This window comes from Scleropages formosus, chromosome 17, assembly GCF_900964775.1.
Source record: "Scleropages formosus chromosome 17, fSclFor1.1, whole genome shotgun sequence".
NCBI lineage: Eukaryota > Metazoa > Chordata > Actinopteri > Osteoglossiformes > Osteoglossidae > Scleropages > Scleropages formosus.
Genome location: NC_041822.1, coordinates 12743021 through 12770139, shown reverse-complemented (window position 1 = coordinate 12770139; position 27119 = coordinate 12743021). Strand labels below are relative to the sequence as shown.

The following is a 27119-nucleotide window of genomic DNA, read 5'->3' as shown; positions in this document are numbered from 1 at the left end:
GCATATTAAAGCTTTCAGCAGCTTTCCATAAAGCCCCAGTTAAGAAGATTTAACGAGACAAATCTTATTGTCAAATAAGCAACTTTACCCAACACTCATTTCTCTGGATCCCCCTTGAAATTAAGGCAACCGGCAGAAACAAACAAATAAATTACTTCATTAACCGCCCTATTTAAAAAGCGTACACAGTGCAGTTATATGGGTGCTTAAATGTATTCCTCACCCTGAGCACACTTTGCCACAGGGCAGTGTGTCGCAAAGCATCCCCCCCTTATTCACATAAACCGTTATAATAGCGCAAACAAATGGCAGTAATCCGCGCGAGAACAATGCCTTGTCAAGCCTGGGAGCGAAGCAGCGTAAGGACGGGAAGAGCAGGAACGACAGGATCCGATTTACTGTACGCCGCTACGCCGCCAGCTCCCTCCTCAGGGATTAGCATCAAACAATTATGTAAAATACATTTTAAAAACGTTTTGCAAGGAAATGCGCAGAAACGTCCGCAGAGACGCTAATAAATAAGCCACGCGGTGGAAATGGGTGGGGGGGTTGGAAGGTCGGGCCTAAAAGGGTCTTTGCTTGGAATGTATTCACGTCAAGCCGCACCAGGGTAAATTATTTAAAAGGCCTTGAAAATAAACCGCTGACCCGCGAAATACAAGCAATTTTGATGTTTTTCAGGTCACATGACAATTTTGCCTGCCCAACTCCCCTCCTTCTCCCCTCTGGCTGAAGTATTAAACCATGTTACAATGAGCTCTTTTAAGAACAGGATTAGCATATCCAAGGGGGCAATTTGTTCAGTGATGTGTTAAATGCTAGGAACAATGCTGAATAAGTTGTGTGAAAACCCTTTTCACAAGGCCCCGCTAAACCCTCATTTGGAGGAGAAAATGGCTAAAGAGCAAACAGAAACGGGGGGAGGAGTGTGGGACGGGAGCGTCATCCCACAGCCCTGGGTCCCATCCCCTGTCTGCCATGTTGTTTATTATTGTATAAATCACAGGGTCAATATTTCTCCCCCAGTGCTTAAAATCTCAACAGCGAAGGGGGTGGAGGAGGGACTGCTTCCAACAGAAACAAACAAACAAACAAACAAACAAAACAAAACAAAAAACAAAAACGAAACAGCTCTCCCCGCAAGAATCACAACAAATCACCGGACAAATGAAGGTTTGAAAAGCTTTGTTCCACGACGCCGAGAGCGCCGTACCAAGTTTTTAATTTATTCCAGCGAGGCAGAGAAGTGGTATTATCTTACTGTGCTTTCAAGCGCTTTAAGCATTCTGTCAGTTATGACAGCTTTAGAGCCATGCCCTCAACCAGAACACTGCACACCGTCTCATTTATGAGACACGCTCCAAAATGCTTAAAAGGCTCTCTCCAGAAACAGAGGGACGCACACAGAGCCACAGAATCCGAAGCACGTTCGCCTCGCCGCGCCGCGGACCCACATACACAAAAACACACTTTACTTTTTATGCAGACACTCAGAGGCGAGCAAGGCTCTCTTTAAGCCCTTTCTTTGCTGGCATGTTTCATGGTTTCCTCAGTAACAAAAGGCCACGGAAGGAGCCGTTACCAAGGTTGCACGCTTTTACGGGATGCATAATTTAGTGAGGCGCGAAGCCGTGAAAAACAGTCTCTCGCCCGCAGACCCCTGGAGGTGCGGCGCTCAGGGTGCGAGGCCTCGCCCTGGTAGAAGCGGCACCTGAAAAAGGCATCGCCGACACCGCGGCGCGAGGGGGCAGGGGTGACGGCTGCTCACTTCCGGCATTAAGACGCTTGCGTCTTTATACCTCCTCGCACTCGAGTCATCTTTCGGTACTCTGGGTGGAGCAGAGACCCGCGAACCAATCAGCACTCGGTGTTATGCCTTCGAGGTTCGATAGCCTTTTCGACGCGAGACTACTGGAAAACGTACAAACCTCTACGGGGAAGGTGAAGAAGAATCGCACGTGATGCGATACGCTGCCTTTAGGAAAACAGGTCGAGATGGAGCTGTCACCAAACATAATGTGCTCTGTAGTAAAAGTGTGTGTTTGTGCTGAAAGGTCCTGTGTGCTGGGAAGTGTGAAGAAAGGGGTGAGTGAAGCTGGTGGGGTGGGGTGGCGCTGGGAAAACGCATGGGTTTGCAGTTACATTAGTACGTATACAGAGAAACAAAAAGTGTTACGCTTTTTAAGGACTACGTGTTCAGTAATTTATGGTATCCCCGTGTGTCCAATTTAAAGTGATTCAGCCAATTAGAGAGTGTTATAGTGATCACGCAAAGCAAAAAAAAAAAAAAAAAAGTTGCCCAGCTATATTAATGGGTAAATCACTGTTAAGTACCTTGGGGAAAAAAGCATCAGCTAAATGAATACATGCAAATGTAAAACCCACTTACACCCACAAAAAGTCAGCCAAATTCAGCCTGTTATTTGTCATGACATCTTGATGTCAGAAAATGTTACGGAGCAACAAAACAGAAGAGTGAAATAACGCGGTTATCCAAGATCAGAATAGCGGGCTGAAGAAAAATGCTTGTTGAGGGATGACACCGTACATGAACCGCAGCAAGCCCTGGAGAGAAACTCCGCATTAACACAGCTTTAAAACAAAACAAAACAAACAAACAAACAAACAAACAATCGATCAAGGGCTGCCGAAAAAAATCGTGATCGGCTCACACCACAGAGGAGAGAAATCAGAATGCCGAACAGCCCAACAAGGACTACTCTGGCTGCGGGCTATGTTTCTGATTTTCAGCTTTATTATGCTCAGCAGCATATTTTAAGCTGGTAGACTGTTTGCCTGAAGGTATCCTTTCAGCTAAACTGATATGGATCTCATTTTGACAGTCCAGTCACCTTTGAAGATCAATGCAGCATTGGATGTTAATTTCTGGACCAGCCTCAGATCCAAGGGTCTTGCTGACTGATGGTGATGAATGTCTGCTTCTTTCAAAGGTTGGAAGATGCAAGCTTTATACAGCAATCCCCGAATGCTTTTTGTTAAACACATCAATTACTTCTAGGTCTCAAGCCAACAAATCAAAATAAAAATGTTGCAACAGCCCCACAGCCTCTACAGCAGTTCTAAAAAAAAAAATACATATATACTATTAAAATTAAGTTGTAGAAACAATGCAGGGCTGTGTTGATTAAAACTACCACCAGAACAGACTCTACTGGACTAAAATCCACACAAATATATAAATACGTGTGGTAAATATTACAACAATACAAAATGACCATAGCCACAACAATCTCCAAAAAGTCATAAAACAACCTCAAAGGTGCCACGGGAACAGTGCTTTGATATTACAGATACAGTATATAATAAAGCTTAAAACGGGTCACTTTACAGATCAGCTCCAGTTTCCACACGTGAACAGTGCCGTAACATCACATTAGCTCCATCAGAAACCGCGAACGTGGCATCTAGAGAACAAACGTAAACCATGACAGTCGCAACTGTCATCTCACACATTTACAGCTAACAACATGGTCACACTGTTGAGGACATCCGTGTTTCATCACACATGTTAAAGTCTTCATTTGTTGGGGAGTGTGTGGGGGAAGGGGGGGGAGGCTTACAACATAAACATGCAGCAATTTTAAAATGCACAAGGGAGACGGCTTTACACCCAGAACAATCCACAGTCAGGTTCTAAGCGCTTGCAAATCCTGATTAGAGCTCCCTTTGTCCTGTGTGTTGACAGAGGATTGACATGTCTTGGCCCACAGCAGTGTTTACGACAATGGAGTCAAACAGCCCAGGGCCTGCAGATGTGGCGGGGCCGCGAGGAACAGCTCCCATTAGCATGTCTATGATCACACTGTGTGCTGTGACAACAGAGGGCTGGGCGGCCATGAGCGGGAGCCCACAGACAGGGGGCAAACACAGGCGTCTGGCCTACAAAACCACCAAGCATCCCCAAAAGAGGGCCAAACTTTCCACTCTTGTAACAACTTTGTTTTCAATTTCCCACTTTGGCCGTGGTTATACAACGTCTTTGCGTTTCATCGGTACAGACACCACAGGAATGCCTTCTGGGAGATGATACAGATCTTTTGGTGGTGCAAATGGTGCTCTCCCGGGTAGGAAGCAAAGCCAAAAAGTAAACGAGATCAGCTGAAAGTATCCCAGTGCCATCAACTTAAGAGTGTTTAGCAGTTGAGAAGATGCACTGCTGCATCACGAATACATCGATTCGCCCACCCTCCGTGCCACAAGGCCCGTCGAGTTCCACAAGGGTTCCAAGGAATGCAGCGACCGGCAAAGACGTTTCAAAACGTTCGTCAAAACAAAAGAACTTGTGAGGACAGCTCTCTGACATTTGGCACATTCTGAACAGCTCACGGTCATCATGCATTTGTTAACAGAACAAGAGAGTCAAACAGCACACAGTTGGAGGCTCTCTGCTCGAAGTGTCCCGAGACCAAATCCCTCTGCTGCAAGATCCATAACGCAAAAGGCCCAGGCTGTCACCGCTTCATCGACCCGGAATATCAATGACTATTTGCACTGTGTTTAAGTGACATACACCCACCACTGGTCCACTTCCATGCATTATAAAGACACACATTGAAAAAATATTCAACTTTGCTATTTTATCTGTAGAAATATTTGCATGTCTTAACTTTAAAATATCTTTTGCAATATTACAAGTTCTTACTAATTATTAATAACAACAACAACAACAACAACAACTAATACTAATTTCAACACATTTGACTTGACTATAGCACATGGCCTGGAAAACTAGTCAAGTTATAACAGTGACACACATAAGCTAAATGTAAAGCTACAAGAATGGCAGATTGACATGAAGTTCTGCATTGATCGAGGAGGAGGAGTACTTACCGTGCTTGGCTCTCGCTCTGTTTCCGTGGTTACCAAGAAACGCACAAACATGGCCGTTCAGAAACAAGGCGCAAAGGCAGAAATGAAAACAAAGAAAAAGGAAATTAGAAACACAAGGCAATTCCAGTTTTTCAGCTGATTTTATTCATACAAAACCAACATTCCTAATACAGTACATTTTCTAGGTTTGTTTACACGTGTCCTTCGGTAACCATTACAATCAAAAGCCTTGCTCGCCAAAATTCGCAATAAAAATAAATTACCAGTTCAGTCAGTTCTTAAATAGACAAGTGCAATTTCATTTCCGTTGTCACAGTAAAGAGATGGTGTGCCTTTGGCCATGAGCACCTTCACTAAGGCCTCGAGCACCTGCTACAGGTGTCTGGATCACATAGAGGTACCACCAGGCTCTCAGTGTACACTAAACACAGTCCGAGTGTTGGAACCCAAGTCCAGTGCCAGAAAGCAGGACCAAACAGGCGCTTCCATTCTCTTTTGGTTGTTGTACAAAAACACACCCGGCTTTCCATGAACGCCACAAAAATAAAACAAAAACAAAAAAAAACTTAAACAAAAGAAAAAACAACAGAGAGAGATAGTGCATGTCTGTTTGTAATATCTACAAGCCCTCAACTTTCCCCAAGAACTTAAAATGGAACTGTATCTGCTGTTGATACAGCTGAATTGTTTATGCGTTTGTGTCGACTTTCTGTAGGACAAATTTTTCCTTCCTACAGTATGTGTAATTTTAAAATTACATAATATACATTTGCTACAATTCGTGTAGTACCAGTAACTTTAATGACAATTAAAACATAAGAAACTTCACATTCTCCGATTCTATTACACCTGAATTTCAACAATTTCTGGAACAAAACACACACACAAAAAAAAAAAAAAAAAAAAAAAAAAAAAAAAACACAAAAGGGGGGGAAGAGACCTCTATAAAACTTAGGTTTTCTCAAAGTCAACCACTAACACAGGCTTAACAGACAAGCCCTGTTGGGTGGCTGAACACAGAGAGCCAAGCAATAGGGAGCGTTATGTACATAAGTAAGGAAAGCGGGGCAAATCTAAAATAATAAATAAATCAATTTCAAATTTTAAAAAAAAAAAAAAGACTATGACCAGGGACAGCAAATTTCTGTTGTTAATTGCTTAGTTCAAATTTGATTCAACTATTATGTTAAAGAACTGCTCTGAAAATGATTTTCCTGTGTTGAAGCTCATACGGATTAAAAAGCAGTAGCTCTCCTCCATGTTTTAACAGTGGTGGCTGGAAAAGTCCGGGTATGGCCCCAAACAGTCCTAATCGATCTTGCCTGGCCGCTCACCTCTGTGGTGGTCCGACTCATGATTGTTCTTCTTGTCTTCCTTAACAGGCAGGTGAGGCGGGGCCCCGAGGGCGCTGGACAGAGCGAGGAGGCTGGCGCTGCCCCCCAAGTGAGGCAGGCCGGCGGGGTGCAGTCCGGCGGGATGCGGCGTGAGGGGCACCGGGGGGCCGTGTCCATGCGACAGGTGCTGCTGCTGTGGAAAGGAGAGACTTTTCAATTCCGCGATCGCAGCTTATTCATCAACACACCGGTCGCACCGACCGTCCGCCGCGAAACACATCCCCAGATGGACAATACAGTTTGATTACTGACAGGGCACCATCATACACAGAGAGAGAGCATTTCAGGGACGTTCCTCTCTGTTCAAATACAGGTTGCAAATATTGGAAAATCTCTCTGACGGCACAGGAATGGACTTTAAATTGAACATCTGTATTACGAAAAAGCTTTGGATCATTTGACACATATTAGTACACCATTTGAACTTGAAAGCACTGATATTAAAATATCCCTAAACACTTAACTACTGAACTCTTAACAATACGTCTCACATTAAGCTGCGTTGTGTTCACACCTTCACTTTCACAGATCTTCCAAAAAAAAAATGAAAGGGGGGAAAAAAAGAAAAAAAAAAAAAAACTCCTTCGGTCACACACAAAGAGCACACTGGGCCATTCCAATCACATCATACCACATCCACTTCAGCTAATACACATTGACCCATCTTATCTCCTTTCTTCTTTTATCCTCTCTTTCTATCTGCTAATAGCTGTCCAAACCACAGCAGTGTCCCTGTGCAGTCACCCTAAACACCCCTGTGGCGAGAGCACTCCGCGCCGCGCCACCCCACCCCACCCCCCACGGCAGGGTCAAACCCTAAACAATGATGACAGCTGTGATCGGTTAGGGAGGGGGCACTGGGCCCAGCTGCTGTCCAGGGAAGTTGGGGGGGAGTAAGAGATGGAAGAGCACTGGGGGTGCGGTGGGGGGGGCACAAAGGTCTGCCAAATTGTCAACCCAATTTTACCGCATTTAACTGTCAGGGTGCACACAATCTCTTTCACACTGAATTAAGCATGCGTCTATGCGTGAAAGCCATTGTGCTCCAGAACGTCATTATACAGCACTTTACCGCGCACCCAGGGCTGCAAATGGCCGCTTTCGGGACTCGCAGCAAAAGCCAGCGCATTTAGCAGAAACGAGAAATAAATCACATTTACTGAGAAGTGAGAGCAGGGATTTTTACATGACAAATATGTAATGTGTGTAAACAGACTAAGAGGGATTAAATGATTCAAGATTTTGTGCTTTCACTTGCAGTTGCTTGGGCATCTGTTACACTCCAAACACCCCACTGCGACTTCAGCGAGCAAAGGCTATTTTCAGCAGTCACACACTGCGTCTATCACTGTAAGGTAGTAAAGCAACATCTTGTGTGTTGTTAAATGTATGCGATGGAAAGGCCACGATGAAATTGTTGAAGCACAAACTGATGAAGACTAAATAAAAGAGTATAAAATAGTAAATGACATCATTCTTACTTCCTTGTTTTTTTGACCCCGACCATCTGTTTCAGCATAATCTGAACCTCATATTTGTTTAAAATAATAACAGTGAGAACCAGTACAACGGGGGTTTGATTTGGGGTGGGGGGGGGGGGGGGGGGGTGGGGGACAGGCTGTGTGAAGAGAGGGGGTGGGGGGTCCGCTAGGGTGGGGTGGGGAGAGTGGGCGGTACACACAAAGGGACTCAATGTTTATGCAAGGATAAGCTGTCAAGTATTATAAAGCCGCATGAATAAAATTTAAGCCGAAAATCCAGTGGAGCCGAGCAATTCGGGGGAGAAGAAGCTATTAGAGGGACGTGAAGGTCACCTCCCACTTTATTTCACCTAATTGACTGCCAATGGCTTACCACTGGCAAGCCCACAGTGGAGTCGCCATTGAGACACACTGAACAGAGCAAAGTTTCCAGGCTCAGGCCAATTCTTTCAGCTGCCCTAATCCGCAAGGCCTCCCCCCCTTCCCCGAAGCTGTACCCAGAGAAAAATAATAAGGCCGTTTCCAGAGGGGACGGGGTTTGAAGCACAGATGGATAAAGTGGTCCTATTGTCGGTGCTGTCACTGGGATGTGCGCAGCATTAATCCCCACTGCCGTGCGTCTCATTATCATCACAAAGCGTCTGGGAAACCCACTGGGCTCGGCAGGGCATCTTCTCACAAGCAATTAACACAAATTGATAAATGAGTCATTTGAATCTTCTCAAGCTGATAATGCTGGAGGTTGTTTTCTAAGGTCTATTTCTACCACCATGGCTAATTCCCAGCCACCCTCCCCCGCCCCACAGCATCACTAACTCCCCAGTCCTGGCCCCACCCCATTTCCCCTTCAGTCCCAGCTCAGCTCACACCAAAGCACATCTAACCTTTCACAGCTAGGGGGGGTGGAAAAAAAGCAGCAGAGTGAAATTCTCCTCTGGACGGAAAGGGCAAACGGTAAGAGCTGTTCGCTAGCATGCTTCATTAAACTCATCAAATTCATTTGGACGTAAAACCGAAGCGAGCGGCAGCTTGCCGACCAAATGATCCACACACTTTAAAAGTTTTAATGGAGGCGATCAATTAAGTAACCATATTCATAACACGAATCCTTTCGCTTCTCAGTAAGCGAATGGTGAAGTAGAATCCAGCAGAACACCACCAACATTTCAACTCTGCAAAAGGATGGAAACTACCACCATAAACCCTACTCGTAAACTCATTACAATCAATATTGGCTTTGTTTCCCATTTTTGCCGAGAAGTCCATTTATTTATAAAAACTTGGAACTAGAACCATTTACAGTACCCCCGACGAACACCAATGCTGTGGTGTCCTTTGCATTAAACACCTTCCCTGACTTGAGCCATTAAAGAGATACAGATGGGCAAAGAGATTAAATAAAACATGTTGTCTGATATACTGGCTATGCACATTTTACAACGAGAATCTGAAAGTAATAAATGTCACCCTCATATGTAATAAGTCTTCTGAACTTGTGAACTCCCGTCTTTTTCCCGCATCTTGCAAGTCTATTCCAGAGCACACAGGAGACTCTGCACACACTGTGACATAAATGTCACTTATTAAGTACAGATCTCTCACAAATTCCATTTGCCTAGTATTCCTCAAACCTTCATGTCTCCAAAACTACACAGCCCACTAACTTCATTGTGGCCTTAACTTAAAGAACACACAAGGGCCAACAGGAATGTTTAGAATGAAAGTTAAAATATTACCGTTTTTCTTGCTGAATAGTTTACAAGTTCATTTGACAGTTGTGGAATTTCGTCCCACCAACAGGAAACCAATACGTCCTATCAACATTAATATACTATCACCTGTTTTTGGCGAAGCCAGTCATGGAACAAAGTCCCTAGTGTTGTCACGCGTCAAATGAAAGAACACACAGAAAGCTTTCGTCATGGACAGACATTAATTTCTGAGTCTCACATGAACGGCAGTGAGCAGTTTCGTACTTGCAAAATTTGAAAGACCACAATGTATCAGTAAGATGGGATGTATGCACTCCATTTTATAAAGATGGAGAAAGCTTCCCAACAGAAAGATGCAGAAGAAGCAGTTCTCTGCAGCTCAGAGGGGTTCACATAAACCCTTCCAGGCATGTTATACAGGGAGTGCCATTAGTGGACTAATTGCCCATGCATCTCTCTTGGTTAACTTATATTACTTAATGTGCTACCATTTGTAATCCAGATAAAATACACCGCTGAGCCCAGGAGATCTTCACACTGGCTGAAGGCTGAGAGATTAATTTCCTGAGCACCTACAGGTGAAAAAGCATGGAACCACAACATGTGAAAGAAGCAAGCTTTCTGCTATATTACCCAAGGAACACAAATCAGTTCTTTGGTCTGAAACAAAAGCAATCCACATCCAGACACATTGCAATGTTTCACTGTGACAGAATAGGAAATTACTAGACACCTTCCAGGTGTCACAAAACACTGGCACAAACATAAATGTTTTCCCCATCCAACCCACAAAAAGGAGGTAACGGAAAGGTATACACACTGTAGGAGGAAGACCAGGAAGTCCACGTACCCCGATGATGGCATTGAGCTCAGCCATGGTCACCTGCTTGGCTCTCTCCACTGCCTGAGCCACCTGCTGTTGGTGCTGGCCAAACACAAACAGACAAGGGTTGGGTGTGCTGAGCATGCGATGAGAGCAAAGGGCATTGTGGGATACCATTTCACATGCGAGCTGCTCAGACCACAATGACAAGTGTAACATTAAGCCATTTCAAGGTGGGAGGTGGAACATAAGGAAGTGTAACTTACCTCCTGTGACAGGAAAGGGATGACTTGTGCACAGATTGTGTTCAGTCGCTTAGCGATCTCGGTCTGTTAAGGGAGAGAACGAGACATCAGGAAAAGCATATATTTCAAATGTGTACACACACACACAGTGACTGAAATCACTTGTCCCGAGCGGGCTGCGGCAAGCTGGAGCCTAACCCAGCAACACAGGGCGCAAGGCTAGAGGGGGAGGGGGCACACCCAGGATGGGACACCGCTCCGTCGCAAGGCACCCCAAGCGGGACTCGAACCCCAGACCCAGACCAAACCCACTGTGCCATTACGCCCCCTTCAAATGTATACGTTAAGCAAAAACAACATGACAGTCACTACACTTTCCTCCTTTATCACGACCAAAAACAGCAATTATACCCAGTGGTATCAGCATTGATGTTGGGACCAAAAGTTTTATGGCCTAGGACACGGACACACACACACACACACACACACACACACACACACACACACACACACACACCAGCTGAAAGGCCCTATGTTAAGGATTTGCAGCGCATTTCACAGATGAGTTTTTTGTTTTCTGAGCCGTAAACACCCAAGTCCTAATTCCTTTGCAATGGACTTAGCTCCTCAGCCATAAGGCCCACCAACAAGAGACTTTAAGGCTATTAAAAAGGTCTCAGGCAGCTGACAGCACATCCCACAGGCACCCCGGATGAGGGCAGACTTGCACCCCACCATACAGACAAGACATAATCAGAATCAGAACGAGCTTTATTGCCAAGTATGTTCACACATACAAGGAATTTGTCTTGGTGACAGAGCCCCAGAGCAAAGCTCACAGACTTCCCATGGTGCATCAGTCTCCTTTTCCCATAACATGGACTGTCGACACTTCGACATGCGCGTCACTCCAATAAAATAACGTTTAATTACTAAATAAGGAAACGACAGGGTGAGGGCGTGGTAAGTCCTGTTCAGTCGATTAAGACTCATGGGAATCACTTGCCTGGCTGTCTTGGTAAGAGAGGGTACATAGGTGGTTTACCATGGCCTTCTTCCTGCACGTGTTGTTGGACTAAATGCAGCACGACCAAAAGTATAACTGCAACGACCACAAGGGGACTCAGCTCAAGCGTTGGGAGGAGCACAAAATCCAGATCCGGACCTTGGACATGTGCGAAATGGCTCGCAAGTTGAAACAGGGAAATTAATCTCCTTGTAAAGCTGAACTCTCACAAACCAGTGGGTGTATCATGGGATATGACTATATGTGTGTACACACTTCAATGAGTTGAGGAACTTCCCTCAGAGAAGACGACAAAAAAAAGTGAAAGGTTTTGACTGACACAGCAAGTTTTGAATATGGGGGGAGGGGGTTGGCTCAACCCCTCTAACTTTTTACGCACTTTTTAGCTCTCTGGCTGAGAGGGCGGCAGCGGGGCCGAGGCTGGGGGGTGGGGGCAGTTTAAGAGAGCTCTCGGATCACTCCGGCTGCTGGAAGCTCGACAGCTCAAGTACGCTTTAATTGTTTATGCTCCGAACGCAAGGCCTCTTGAGCGTCCCCATTCATTTTTAATAGTGGAGCTGGAGAGCAGAGCCCATCAAAGGGCGACAAAGCTGTCTCTGCCCGCCATGATGGCCTTTTGATTTATTAACCAACGGCAAGCGGGGCCACCTCCCTGCCTCTCGGACGCATCGTTATCGCCAACATCAAGCTTTTTCTACGATTAAGCTAATTGATTTATCAATGATCAAGTGGCCTGTGTTTGTATGAAGTGCCCGCTACCTCTGTTCCAGAATATTCTTTCAGCTAACCCCCCTTTTGGCGATTACGGCTCCAAGAAGCTTTGATCAAATGACGGAGTGGTAGAACTGTTAAAAAAGAAATTAATAATAATAAATTGACTCATTTTCAATTTAAAAAAAAAAAAAAAAAAAAAAAAGCCTGGCAAATGAAAACCCGATGGAGCATCTCGCCGGAGCCTCCCCTCAGCCTTCATCTGCTGGGGAACATCAAAGGCCAGACGGCGGCAGGAGGAGATGAAAACGCTTAGTTAAGAGACACGCTGCTTCTCCTCCCTCATTAGTACCATTAGTGTGAAGAAAAGGGAACTCCTGCTCAACACAGACAGTTGGATATGCACATTTTGAAGAAGGGAGGAGAAAAGCACCTGTAATTCCTATTCCTGTGTGTCCCTTGCTGGAGAAGAGCAGCACAGCTGAAACCCTCTGTACTACCATGCTGTAGCATGTCTTCAGTAGGTGCTGAGCACCTCTTTACACCGCCTGGTCAATAGTCTCAGAGTGTCAAGCATACTGCTTCAATGAGTTGCTCCTCTCAACCTACATTTCAGCTCCGTAAATGCTACTGTGGTAAAAGCCATCTGTGGAAACTAATGGGCCGGATTGGCTGTCAGGTGCAGTGAAAGAGGTTGGGAGAGATCAGCTACGTAAGGTGATAAACGCCGACAGGAGGTCGAGGATATTAGAAAACATGCCACGGTGTCTCCAGTTCAAAGCCTCCTGGAAGCGCCTTAAAGGTTTAGTGGAGGACAGCGAGCCCACGTCCATGCCAAGCTGATCCGACCCCAGTCGGTGGCAGCCAGAGACACCTCCATACGAACAAAGATGACCTCCATCCCAAAGGGGCTATACATCTGATGCCTTCAAGTCAAATATTCTTCGTTGGATAAAGGGATTTGCTCTAGTCTCACCAAGACTTAAAAAGAACCTCACTCTTAGAGGGTTTTTCAAATGGCCGAGTCTGATTTTTTTACCCCATGTCCTTGGTGTGATCTAGCGTGCCGTACATTACCCATCACGTTCCCACATGGAGTACAGTATTACCCATTGAGAGTACATCTGCCAATCGTAAAGCTGACTTAATGGTTTGACCCAAAGATGCTTCATTTTTGCTAGGTTGTCTGCTGCAAGAATGTAAAAAATTTTGTTAAAGTCATTACAAAACTGATAAGTCCATTATATGAATGGCTATTTTTCAAATTGTTCCTGCTACAATTAGAGGCACCAGCAGTATGATTTCCATATTAGCCAGTGGAGTCTGTACGTAAGGTAAGTTTAACACAATCCCACTCAAGGCACACAGAAGCCTCAATAAAAGTACTCTAGTGCCATGAAAACCTAATATACCAGTAGTGCATCAATGTCATACAATAGCATGTCAAGCTTAGATTCAATTTAGCCAAGTGCCAGCGACAAATTCGCCTATTCCCATGCGCACTTTAAGATTATTTCATTGCTTAAAATTTCATTTGTTCCAACTCATGTCTCCATGGCAACAGGAGCCAACCCTGCAAATTGTCAGGATAATTGGATCTCTTATCTTTGTGTTGCTCTCAAATCGAATGATTCTGCTCAAATTGCAGCAGCCAATCAAATTTCCCAGCCTCCTGAGTAATAGCAGTCTGAAAGTAGCCGCATCCATCTTGGTTTTCCAGGCATATTCAAGGCAGGTGACGAAAGCTGGAGAGAAGAGTTGAGGTCGTGGGTCACATTTCAGTGTCTCCCAGGGGAACATGGGATATCACTGACGTCCATTAGCATTAGAATACGATTCAAAGCAGCATTTAGCCCCCTTAGGCCATTTCAAACAGGGCATGCCATGAGAGCTCCCACAGGTACAATTCTCAAAATAATTTTCCCCTTTCCTTTTTACCCTTGTGTATCTAAAGTGAAAACAGCCCACTTAAACAATTAGCGTATGCCAAATAAAACATGGGAAATTAAACGAAGCTTGATTATGACTTCATGGCAATGTTACACCTCAGCAAAAATTCATCACAAAACTAGAACCGTTCAAGGCATGTCTATAAGTAAATGCATTCCTTAAGTAACTTGTAACAATGCCACAGAGCACTTCAGTCTTGGGTCTTTATTACTATTATTACTTAAGTTCCATTAAGGTAGCCATATGGAACAAAGAGTAGTTAGGAGTTTAGCTCGTCCTACGTTGTGTCCAACATTAATTGGTTGCTTTGGTAACATCTCCATCCAAAAGTTATATTATTATTTCACCCACTCATGCATCAGAATATTCTAATGGTATTAGTACAAGGTAAATACCTTGGTCAAGGGTACAACAGCAAAAGCAGGGAATGGCCTCGAACCAACAGCCTTCAGGTTCATGTATTTACCCTCTACACCAACTATTCTGTTTACAATGTCACATTCAAGTGTACATAACGCCTAAAGATGAAAACTCAAAAGTATAAAGCAAAAAAACTAACCAGATAACTCAAGTACAGGGAAAAGTGTAATGCTGCTTTATTCAACATGGTCTCAATTAGATCCTTTTCCTGAATTTATTCATTTAGCCAACACTTTTATCCAGAGCAACTTACCATGTTATGCAACAGCTGGGTGATTTTACTGGTGCAATTCAGGATAAGTATCTTGCCTTAAGGGTACTACAGCAGGAGGTAGGATTTGAACATGCAAGCTCTGAAGCCAAAGGTAGCAACTCTAAACACTATGCAAACAACACGTCTGGCCCAGTCCACTGGGTCTCCCCAAAGACTGCTAAAGCCAGTAAAAGCATGATGGAAGAAGCTTCTCACACATAAGTGATACTTTTGAAGAAACACAAGGAAAGACCTGGGTGAGAAACTCAAGATCTGAAGACTGATTATATGAAACAATCCTCAAGTTTATGATAGAAAGAAGAAGAACACCAGAACCGAGGTCCATGATGCATACGAGTTTATTTAATAATTTAAAAAAAAAAAAAAAAAAAAAAAAAAAGTGTCACAATAAACACAGGTCCAAATCCTACATCTGAACAACACGATGGCCCCTGTGACTAACGTGCCACTATGACATAATCTACGGAGTTTTGGCCAGGACAGTGCAGGAATTGGCTGTAGAAAACCAGGATCAATGCACTGATGTGTGCAACTTAAACAGGCTGAAGGAAGCCCACAGGCCTTCAGGAGGGCACTGAACAAAATGTAACATCAGGGCACTGACAGCTCACATAAACCTCTGTAGAAAAGTCACACCAAAATACACCGCATCAAGCTGCTGTGTTAAACTCAGCCTTTGTGAACCAGGAGAGCGGTGCCTTTGTTCCCAACATCAAGATCCTGTGATAACAGAATTCTAATAGAAGGGACCAAATATAATTCTTATCTGGGTGCTCTCTACTGCAGTCGGCAACAATAGGGCGATGCATGATGAACGCAATCGGTGATATCTCGACTGGCAATTACGGTGAGCAATCTGAAGGACCTTAGGGGGCAGACGGTGGGCTGCAGAGACACCAATGTAATAAACTGGTCTCGGTGGAGATACAACAAAGCATCATAATAATCCACCTCAAAATACCCCGATTGGAAGCCTGCAATGAATGAATGAATGAATGAATGCAAATGCCTGATCTGAAAGAAGCCCTCAATTCAGCTGTGTATCCTTGACATCCAACATTTCTAGCAAGCAGCATTCTGAAATGATCTGCCTAAAAACCCCCGCGGCAGTAAGGACACGGATGTTAATTTCAGACCAGCCATGCCGTACGTGGTGAACTCTGACAAAGTCATCTATAGTCACACATATCGGATGGCCAGACACAACTACGAATCTCAAATCCCCCCCACGCTATATTTGTTCCTACAAATAATCAGTTGTAATGATGTTTAGTCTCTTCCTAGTTCTTCATAACACGATATTCCCTAATCTCATTTCCGTGTTTTCTGTGAAATGGTGCTGATCCTGTGGTACAGCACAAGGCTGTTTGCAGTAAAGCCTCTACCCTCTCAAGCTCTTCCTTAGTGAGGTTACACTGACCAAATGAAACATGCAAAACCCATTTCTGTCCCTTTGTCACTGAATGTACCGATTGTATATTTGGAGCTCTGAACATCTACGCTTCCTGTCACCTACGTCTACGACCTGAAGCTGTCATCACATTGGAAAGCTGCTCTAAGGGAGGTGAATTATGTCTAAATTTTGATACTGGCCAAATCCGATCTTTGGCAAAAACAAAACCCTGAACTGGACTTAAAGACCAAAACTTGCAGGGTCCAGTCATGAACTGATGGGGGGGGGGGACAGCTACACAGTTAACTTAACCATCAAACTGACATTCTTGATAAGTCATCTACAAAGCTAACATTAATATAACAGAAAATCCTGTCAAAAAGCATGTAGTACTACAAAAGGGTTTGAACGCCCAGAGAGAAACAGACTGCCAGAGCTTGTGGCAAAAAAAAAAAAAAGAAAAAAAAAACTGAAGTTAGCCCGCGAATCCAGGCTTGTGATCGGAGTGTGAGAATTCAAGCTAAACCATTTAACTACAGCCATGCCCTTCAAAGTTTGCATACAAAATTTGTGTACTAAACCCTAACAGCAACATTACAAAACCCTGCACTACCCAATCCCTTTGTGAGACGGAGTGAAGTCCCGGCTTTGCCAAAAACCTATACATTATACATGACTACACTTTTAAGTGGCTTTTCTGTCGTAATTCTTTAAGAACCGGAACGCTAAAATTGCTGAAAACACAGTCACATTCCGCAACACGCGGAGCGAAACATTTCCTGTGATGTTGGCAGTATTAATGTTGCATGAAACGTGTTAAATTTGTATGTGCTAGAGACGCGCGCGCTGGCTGGGAGGGAGCCGACCCTTATAAAAACAGACGCTGATAACCCGTCCTCTTTGGGACGTGCTGACAGGACCTCTTATTCGCTTATTGTGGATCTCTCTGAAGGACCTGTCAGCGTGGGGCAGGGAGTGATAAAGCTAGCATGTACGAAACACAGTGTGGACCCTGAGCTCAAAACGCATCTATCCGCACAGTCTGTACCAAACCTGCAGTAGCCTTCCAACACAACACACGCGCTCTGGCCAGTACTGTCCACAGGCACCTAGAGAAAAGCTTATTCTAAGGGTTTGGGTGGCAGCCGTGCACTCAATGGCCACCACTAAGCACTCTTACAACCACAGGAAGCGTCACAGACAGCCGGCGGTGGCACATATCATCTCTAAGAATGATAACAGCATGACTGTGTGCTCATTATGTAAATGTTCATATCTGGTCATTAAACCTCATGTAAGACATATAGGCCGACCGGAGGTACGAATTCTCTCATGCCTGAAGCTGTCTGTTATTCCTAGCATGAGCCAGAGCCCATCTCCATCATGTTAAACTGGGTGCTAGCAGGTTCTGAAATGCTCTAGGAGGCAAGGCACGAGATCCAAATGGGGATTAAACAGGGTAACCCGACCCAGCCACAGCACCTGCGTGCCCCACCACCACACTAAGGCAAGGTGACAGAACCGCTCTACAAGCCTTTTCTTGCACCGCATACACGAAGGCTGTGACCGAAGCAAGTGGCGGTGAAGATGAACCATCCGTCCGTCAGAATGGATATTCATGTGCCACTAGAGAAACTGAGAAAGAATCAGCAGTGAACCATTTTAATTTCACAAGAAGGATTTTAAGTTGACTGGATTTATCCTCAGCTCTCATTTACTACTAAAGTGATACAGCCGCTTATCAGTGTGGTTATAAGTTCTATAGCAAAATATTTCCCTGGATCATGTTCCATACTGAGAGGACTTCATTAACACACACACAGTACATCTGTACTCCTGACTGTTACACTTCTGTGCACAGTGTATTCAGTGACATAACCTTGAAAACAAGCTCATAAGGTGAACAACCACGCATCATTTTGCCCAGTTTTGAACGCAAGAGGGCAATCGATGACTTGAGGAACATTTTTAATCAAGAGAGCAATAAATATTAGTACAGGGTGTGACCATCATTTTACTCCCAGTGAGGCATAGCAAGTCAACACATCCCCAGTTCACATCCTTTACAGGAACAATTATGCGAACACAGCTACTGTTTTCGCTCATGTTCTCTATCTTGCGGGTGACCGTAACCCATCATAATGTATATGTCGCTCCATTTCACTGCTGAACCCGCGCTCTTGACAAGAACTCCGGTTATCGAAACTGGTTCGGTCGTTTTCTGCCCGAGTCCCGTGGAGAGGAAACAAAGCCGCAAAGCACAGCCGTCAGAACGTCTCCATGCAGAGGCCCAGGGGCAAGGGGTGTGGAGGGGGGCAGCGGAAACTATTTAAGGCCTTTTTGTTTCAGCTAAATCATCTGAGAATCATTGGACTCTCTGCAAACCTGGCCCCTCTTTCTCCTTCACACAATGGATGAATTAGTCCATTGTGGTATAAGAAAAGAGTGGGGGTTTGGGGGGTGGGGGTGTCCAAGACCCACGACCACTCCCGCTGTGGGCTGCCCTTACGGTGTTAGCAACCTCCACCCCTCCCCATGGGAAACCCTGAATCAAAGCCAAACCCCCAATAAAGGACAAACAGAGACTGGAACAGCCACTTTGTGCTTTTTTTTTTTTTTTTTTTTTTTTAAAACTAATGGGGAGGTGGGTGTTTGGGGGGGTACATGTGAGATGGCTGAGTAAACAGCTCTTACAAGTGAAGTCAAGCGTACCGCATATAAGGAGCAAATTCTTTGGAGAGCGAAAAACAGATGTTGACTGAGCGCGATTCTTCAAATGTAAGAAACCTCGGGACGTGAGAGCAAAGCACACGTCATCGCAACTTTCCTACATGTCAGGACACATGCACGTGTTTTACAAACTTACGCGGGTTTGCATAAACGCGCGTCCGATTCCGTACGTTGGCATCGCGCGGTTCGCAAGGTTTACGCCATCTTAAAAACGACGGCAACTCCGCGCCTTTCAAACTGCCAGGACCCCTTGCGCCATTTTGAAGCAAAACCATTCATGTGCCGGAGAATACATAAAAACACACATCCCCCTTGAACCAGGCGGCAGAAAACGCTTTTCTTTCTGCTAGCGTGAGTATGACAGCATATTGAATGAGCAAATGAGAGGCTGAATTAAAGGCTTCCTGAAAGGGAGGAGGAGAAGAAAGGAGCAGGCGGCGAGAGGCCTCGGAGGAGCCCGGGCGCGGAGTAGGCCCCGGTGACAGGCCCGCCACAGAGCGCGGCTGGCCGACCGGAGCGCGCCGCGCGGCCTCCCCTCCCTCGCTGACAAAGACATTGTCAAAATGACATTTCCCTCACAATGAGCGCTAGCATTTGCTTAAAAGCAATAAAAAGAATGATCTGAGGCCAGCAGGAGGGCGGGGGGCGACCGCGTAGCCGGCCTCCTCGTCTCTGGAGAGTGCTGCTGTCAGGAGTAATGGGAGTTGCCTGGCCTCGTCTATACAGCATAATGAGCACTTAGGGCTGGCTGGCTGGCTGGCTGGCTGGCTCGCTCGCGGAGAGAGAGCGCCTCGCTGCAACACAGGCCCCCCCAAACACTCTGAAGCTTGGATGTCACTGCTGTGACGACGCTGTGCCATAAGGCCCAGCGACACAACTAACCAGAACGTGTAACGACTACAATAATAAAGATGACAATTCTTATTGCTGCCTCCGCTACCACAAGGACCACCGCCGCCATCGCTAAAGCTGCTTCCAAGCTATGTGGGGGACGGCCGTACCCCCATCTATCAGAATGCACGTGCTGCCGTGACAGGCAACCCCGGAACGGCCAAAAAGACAACACGCTGCCAGTGCCTTGAGGTCACGGCTTGTCTGCGGTCAACCGGGCTTTTCTGGAAAAGGCGGCTGGCCCAAAAAGGCCCGAGCTGGCGCAAAGCGAGGTATGCCCTGTTACTGCGACCCGTTCCCACCCACCCCCCCCGAACTGGGCCGAGCGCCCCGGAGAGCCTCCCCTGTCGAACCCAGCCAGGCACCGCCGGCCGTGCTCTGGAACTCATCCCGCCCCGGCGTATCCGTTTCCCCTACCACCGCATTTGAGGAGCAATTACGAGAAAATTAATTCAGTCGCTCCTGCAACCCACTCTAATCCTCCGGCACGTTCCGTACAAACGGAGACAGAATATTTCAAAAGCGTCACGGGGAAATGGATATCAATAGGAAAAAAAATGGCAGAATCCTAGCCGTCCCAAACAAATGTGCTTAATAAATGGCTTTGACCACAGAAGAGCACTGGGCGGGAGGCAAAACAGAAGACGACGCTAATCGGTTTTGGTAGCCTCTCTCCCTTTCGAGCAGTTGGCCCAGTAATGTAATAAACCAGGAAGAGCCTCAGAGAGAGAGAGCAAAGTCATCAAGTGAGAATTTCAGCCAGCTATTCAGCTATTCCATATAACAAAGATCTCCTGGAAAAGCAACAATCGATCGCTAATAGGTTCACCACCGGCGGGACAGATTAAACCGAGAGCATCAGCAGAACACAAACAGGCAGACGCCCAGCAGCACCGTACCATCTGCAGTACACAAGAGTACAAAACGCACACACCGCCTCACTTTGACCGCCAAGGCACCCGTACCGCAAACGACATTAACGTCACCCCCTCCGTAAGATAACCGCCGCACTATTCTTAAACGCACGATGAGAAAGTCTGTGCCAGTCATACTGGTCCCTTCCAGGTAATGACCTCAGAGTATAACAACAAACCGTCACATGTCAGACCGACACACAAAACCACACCCGGCCCTGGGGAAACTGTCAATGGGTCTTGGGTTGTATAAACATTTTTACTTTGGTCTCTGAGGTTTGATGTCCTGCAATAAACTCACTTGAACCATCTTCTGACCTTTTCATTATGCCCATAAAATTGCTGGTTTCAGCACACTCCTCCCAAACATATGGCACATACAGCAGTAAGCATCAGCTTCAAATAAAAGGGGAAGAACAGCACCTACCTGTTTGTGCATTTCGATGTTCAGCCCGTAAGACATTTCGTAGTACTGCAAAGATAGAGGAACGGGGTCACTTCATCACAACCGCCGCAGATCTGACACACACCGCGAACCAGGGTCAACATTTCATCGGCGCTTAATGGCAAAGACAGCCCGGAGTCCCACCACGTTCACCCCAGATGCTCAAGGGAGCATCGACTCACCATGACGTAGTGTCTCTGCATCTCCGTCTTCTCGCTAGCCAGCTTCTCGCACTCCAGCTTCAGGCTGCAGAGAGCACAAGTGCACACATGTTGAGGCGGCGGTGTCCGCTCGAGGAGGTCAGGACACCGCCGAACATCGAAACATGACGTCGGGAAGGAACCTCCACATGGCTGCCAGACGCCACAAGACCATCACACGGCGAGTAGCATTTACAGCGGGGTTACCACCAATTACCCCACAGCCATCGCTGCCAGAGGCTGTCCACCAAGGGAGCACTTCAACTGATGACAGCTGCATGGCTCGAATAAGACGAGCTTCATAGGACATTTAATCCTGTCAACGTTCCCTCCGTTGGCATGGAGAAGTAAAACCCCAAGAGCAGTTAGCATATCCTACTTCGGTTGTTACTTTACAAGTAGCTCACATGCAGACAAAAAGCCATGACTAATTTGTGGGGAGGGTGTTCACCCGCAAAATGAGATGAAATAGGGTTTTTGCCAGCTGTCATTAAGCGACAGAGGATTATGGTCTGGAGAATGAGGTCAGTCAGAAGTCCATCAACAAGGCCAGAACAAACCAGACAGGGTGTCTTTACCACATTCACTCTAGTACAGCGTTCCAAGCCCTCTTAGTTGCCGCAAGCCCAAAAGGGTTACAAGTACAGACACAGAGAGCATTTTTCTACCAATTATGAGGGGAAAAAGGAAAGGATGGGACAGGATGGGTACTTCATTAATCACTGCAGGGAAACATTTTACACTGAAGTTTCTGGCATAAAACAAGATGTTTAAATGCTGTAAAAGTAGAAATATCACCAATTAAATGTAAGCAGGAGGGCAAAAAGAGAAAAAAAAAAAAAAAAAAAAAAAAAACTGATCCCCGGGCTGGACGCGTGTTATTTACAAGGCACGAGGCAGTGGGACGCGCCGCTCGCGGGGAGGGGGGCACCGCCGTGCGTTGGGGCGACTCGAGACGCCACCGCCTGGTTGCGGGGCCACACCGCAGTCCCACCTCAGACTCGCCGCACACAAAGAGCGCGCGAGAGAAGGACGTGGCCCGCGCGCGCGCGCGCGCACGCACGCACTCGCGAGAAGAACGGACCTGTGGTACTGGGCCTGGAGGAACTGGAACTCCTCCTTGATCCGGTCCAGAGACTCGGGGATGGTGAACTTGAAGGGCTGCCCGGGGGCCTGGTGCGGCGTCTGGAAGGGAAAAGATTCACTTGGTTCATTTTTACGCCACCGGCGCCACGGCCGTGCAGGCAGTTCACACTTCACTTTCCACGCCACGACGAAATAAACAACAATAAAAATTAGAACAACAACAACAAAAAAAAAACCTATAAATCCACGTCAGGCATCCGGGACACGAGCACCCGGGCCGGAGCCGTCCAAGTTAAACAGCAAAAATGTCGGCGGTGAGAAAACAAAGGACCCGGCGGAGCGGAGCCGAAGAAGAAGGAGCCGCCGCCGCCGCCGCGGCTGGACGAATCCGGCGGCGCTCCGGGCGCCTGCTGGAGCCCGTCCTTGGACACGCGGGGCCGTCCACTTACCGGGTGCCTGCTCTGAGGGAACATCCTTGAGCCCTGCGGGAGTCGGCACGGTACGGCTCGGCTCTTCAAGCGCGTTTCAAGCGCGCCGCTTGCTTGGACGAAAGCGGAATCAGTGAGCGGGCAACCGGAGATTAGGGTACGCTCATGGTGGACTAGTGTCCCCGAAGAAAAGGGGCCGTCGTCGTGGAGGAACCCACACAGAGCGGCCGCCCCCCCGTCCTCCCGAGTGCTCAGACTCAGAGTCTCCCCCGCCGAACGCACTGAAATCCACCCACTCTTCTTCTCCGGGCTCCTCTCGGTACTCCAGCAGCGAGGGCAGAGGAACGACGAGTCACCGGACAGGATCCTGACATTCACACAGGACAGGAAGCCAGAGAGAAGCAAGGAAGGAGCGGTCCTCGCTCTTCCTCCTCGGAGCAGTATGATCCACCACACCGACCCAGAAAAAAAAGCGAGCAGAACATGCACACGCAGGCGATCGATCAAAGTTTAAAAATTAAAAGGAAAAACTCCAAAAATATTCTCGAATGAATTGTCAAAAGTTAATTGAGACAGTGGCCCCAATTAACGATTAGCTCGAGGTTATATCTGATCAGTATACACCGCACACCACCAAAAGTACCCGATGAAACGTGACCAAAATATCCTGCTGCGGGGAAAAAGAATTATGTAATGAAAAAAGCAGTAGTATTGATGATAATAATAATCTCTATAATAGCAATAACAACAGCGCACTCTACTCTATTCTCCTCCACTGGTTACTTTCACACGCGGTTTCACACTCTCAGAGCTAACCAAAGGTCCGCCCCATAACCGACAACAACCAATAGAAGTGACCTCTCCACGTGGGTGCGTGACGTTTCTAAAAAAATCGACCTATAGGAATAGTCTGCAAGAGTTCAAGACGTCGATTACGCTGAGCAACACGGACGCGAACCAATGGGATGGATCGCTGTCTTGCCACTGGAATGAAGAGCGAGGAGGTCGGTCCGCACGAGAGTGACAATACTCAACTGTCAATCAAAGTAACGTGGTTGAGCGTGTCGTTCTTAAAGAGATAAACACCACCTTTGCTGTTGTGGAAACGAGTGTGGCTCCAAACTGCTCTTTCACCATCGTCGTCTGAGCACATTGGAGTGTTTTTTGAGGAAGGCCGTCTATTACACGAATGCTACGGAAAATAATTTGATACACATTCGCCATTAATCAAGGGGAAACAACAAGTACGTCTAGTAAGTGGGCTTTAATGAGCAAAATGACCTTGAAAAAAAATATGTTCTCGTTTGTAAAGTACCACTGAATCTCTGATAAACTCACACTTCTCAAATCTCTCCATAAATGACACAAAAATAAGCACTTAACAAACTGCAGTTATTTTGTGTGTCATTTATATGGAGAGATTTTTAAAAAACGATCCTTCTTTGACAACATATGCAATGACTGATTCTAAATTCACTTTTTTTAGGTATCAAAATTTAACAGTTATGACAGCATGGCAATAATTTATCTTTTGATGTAGATTTTATGCTAATTTCTACTGTAAAATAAACACATCCTGAGAAAAATACGCCTACATTCAAATACATAATTTGCTGCTGAATAACATCCAATACACCAGATCTGTAAATAAAAAACCCCATAATCTCTGATTCGCTCAGTGTTTATCATTAGTTATAAAACATAACCTTAGACGCAAGTTATGACAAGTGACAATAAAAAATTAACCGAGCACCAACAACACACAGAGGAAGATATTCAGAGACAGTCTGAAAAATGGACAGAGCAGTGGGGGGACTTTGGGACAGTGTGGTCATACGGAAGGTCAAAAAAAAAAAAATACTGATGTGGCAGGGTCGAAGGTCACAACACATGCCCTCAGAGGCTGTCTCTATAGTGAAGGAGGGAAGCAGATGGCAGGTTGGCCGACGTGGTGGGAATCGCATCCATACTAACCTGTTTAGTATCACACGTCTACACTATTTCAGGAGGCAAGGACATCTCGGATGCTTCAAGTAGGCAGTGCAGATCTGGACTGAAACCAAACACCTGCAGACATGGAATGTAAAACTCAATAGTCTAATAGGATATTTCTCTAACGTATCTCGTGTCTATGTATAACGTCTAAAGATAGAGAAAAGTCAAAGGACCTGTTTCCCTTTTAATGTTTCAAGATCTCAATTCTAGCCACAAGAAGTCCCTCCAGACTGATGCTCACTTTGAACTACTCAACCTTATCTTGTTTATGTGATATAACGTAAGGTTATATAAAGCAGCCTTCTTTCTCTCAACTGCAAGTTTGCAAATATCTAGAGCTTCAAGTCACCCCCTCCCCTCCTTATCCAACCCTCCACTGTTTTTATTTGGAACTGCAAGCCACCTCCCCTCCCCCCAGTAGCCACATACCCCTTCCAGCTGTCTCACACCACACGGCCCTAAGACAATGATCGTTTATCCAAACCCCCGTTAAGCTCTATGGAGCAGAAAAAAACAGGCTTGCCTAGCCTAAGCCCTTCTGTTTTTATATGATTCTTCAGCATGGCGACCATGGCTCTCCCCAGGATTGCTATTTCCACCTCCAAAGGCAACAGGTTTGAGGACCCAATGTACAAATCTCGAAACGCTTTCTGTGCCCAAGGTCCAAGTCGCACATGCTCACCTTGTGGTTTCGGTTGTCTGCCTCCGCTCCTGGTACCAACTGCCGCTACTTTGCAGCATGGACTGAAAGCAAGTGTTATAATTCCCTATCTGGCAAAGAATCAGAGAGAACAATCTTTTTTAATGAAAGCTTGTATTTCTGCTTAATCCCCTGGCACCCCCCAGCCTGCACCTCCCCCACTCCTCATCCCATCCTTTATTCTGTTCTATTCAAATAAAGAAATCCCTCCCAAGTACCCGGTCTCTTGGTTCCCAATGACCCGTTCATGCATTAACAGTGTCAGCCACCAATTAATGACTTGCCCCTCCGCGTGCTCCTTTCTGACCTCACTATTATACATCGTTGATTTCCCCCCTCTAAGTCGTTGCTGCTTTAGCCTTAGCAACCCAACATTCCATAGCCGGCACAGTCCTGGCGGCTCCTGCTTGAAGGATTTATCATGGAGGTCTGCTGTTGCACCCACAGCTGGAATACAAGCCCAAGGCTGAAGGAGGATGGAAGCCATTTTTTGTTTTTCTCCATGGGGTTTACATTAAAGTTGAATCATTAGGTTTTTGAACATATCATGACAATGTCCTGTTAGCCCAGATATCATTTCTTATAGCTACCACCTATTTCCCCTTTTTAATCAATGCTATGGTACATCAATAATATAATGCAACGTTAACAACGATATAAAAAGTATACAGAATTTTGCCACATTGGTTTAAGTCCATAGAGTTTGTACACAGTGTTAAAGGTATTTTTCCTGCATTATGGCCATAATGAGATCAGAGCCAACAGTGTCACAATATCCAGTTTTTGACCTGTGTTATATATGACACACAATATTTCAAAATATTGGCTCAATTTAATTTCAGCAGATAATGTCCAAACGGCAATGTTCTTAGCCTTCCAGCTGATGGAATTTATTGAGCCAAGAGTTGTCACTTTTTTCGTCACACACATTTTAAGGAATTGTTGTGAATGTTTTCTGATGCATGTAAAACAGCAACACAGTGTCCCTGTATTGAGCAGTGATGCTGTTGATGTTGTGGACATTTAGATTGACCAGTCAAAGATGGATTATTATGATATCTAAAATTCATATTTTGTGGAGATGGCCTTATTTTATTGAACCATTGATTTGAAATATTGGACCATATTTGTCCCCTCCATCAGAAATTTTATGCCCATTTTAAACAACAGCAAAAATAACAATATACAAAATAGCTTCTATATCCAACAGAAAGCCCAGTTGCTGGGCCTTGAGTCTACACCCTTTAAGTTACAAGTCTATCTTTTTAATGCTATGTAGTCTTCTGGTCTTTGTTCTTAAAAATGCCTAAATAATGAGTCATAGGCTTTAAGTTCACATTTTTCCATTACAGATGGAAATAAGCTGATTCTTTTCTACAAAGCAGTTTAAAATGATACATTGCTTACAACTATTTACCAATTTATACAGCTGGGTTATTTTACTGGAGC

The 27119-nt window shown here is 45.6% G+C and overlaps 1 protein-coding gene across 4 annotated transcripts in view; it reads right to left on the bottom strand.

Moving 5' to 3' along the window:
- Positions 1 to 23808, bottom strand: part of LOC108938435 (transducin-like enhancer protein 1) — a 35559-nt gene extending 11751 nt beyond the window's left edge. For 2 of the 4 annotated variants that reach the window (XM_029259393.1, XM_029259396.1), the window contains exons 1-8: positions 22997 to 23808; positions 22546 to 22646; positions 21444 to 21507; positions 21244 to 21288; positions 10528 to 10590; positions 10259 to 10363; positions 6186 to 6378; positions 4852 to 4868 (exon numbers count right to left, since the gene is read on the bottom strand). In XM_029259393.1, coding sequence (XP_029115226.1) covers positions 4852 to 4868; positions 6186 to 6378; positions 10259 to 10363; positions 10528 to 10590; positions 21244 to 21288; positions 21444 to 21507; positions 22546 to 22646; positions 22997 to 23020 — 612 coding nt within the window. In that variant the 5' untranslated portion in view covers positions 23021 to 23808. The remainder of the gene's footprint in view (positions 1 to 4851; positions 4869 to 6185; positions 6379 to 10258; positions 10364 to 10527; positions 10591 to 21243; positions 21289 to 21443; positions 21508 to 22545; positions 22647 to 22996) is intronic. The other 2 variants (XM_029259395.1, XM_029259394.1) reach the window with 2 other exon arrangements.
- Between the last annotated feature and the right edge of the window lie 3311 nt (positions 23809 to 27119).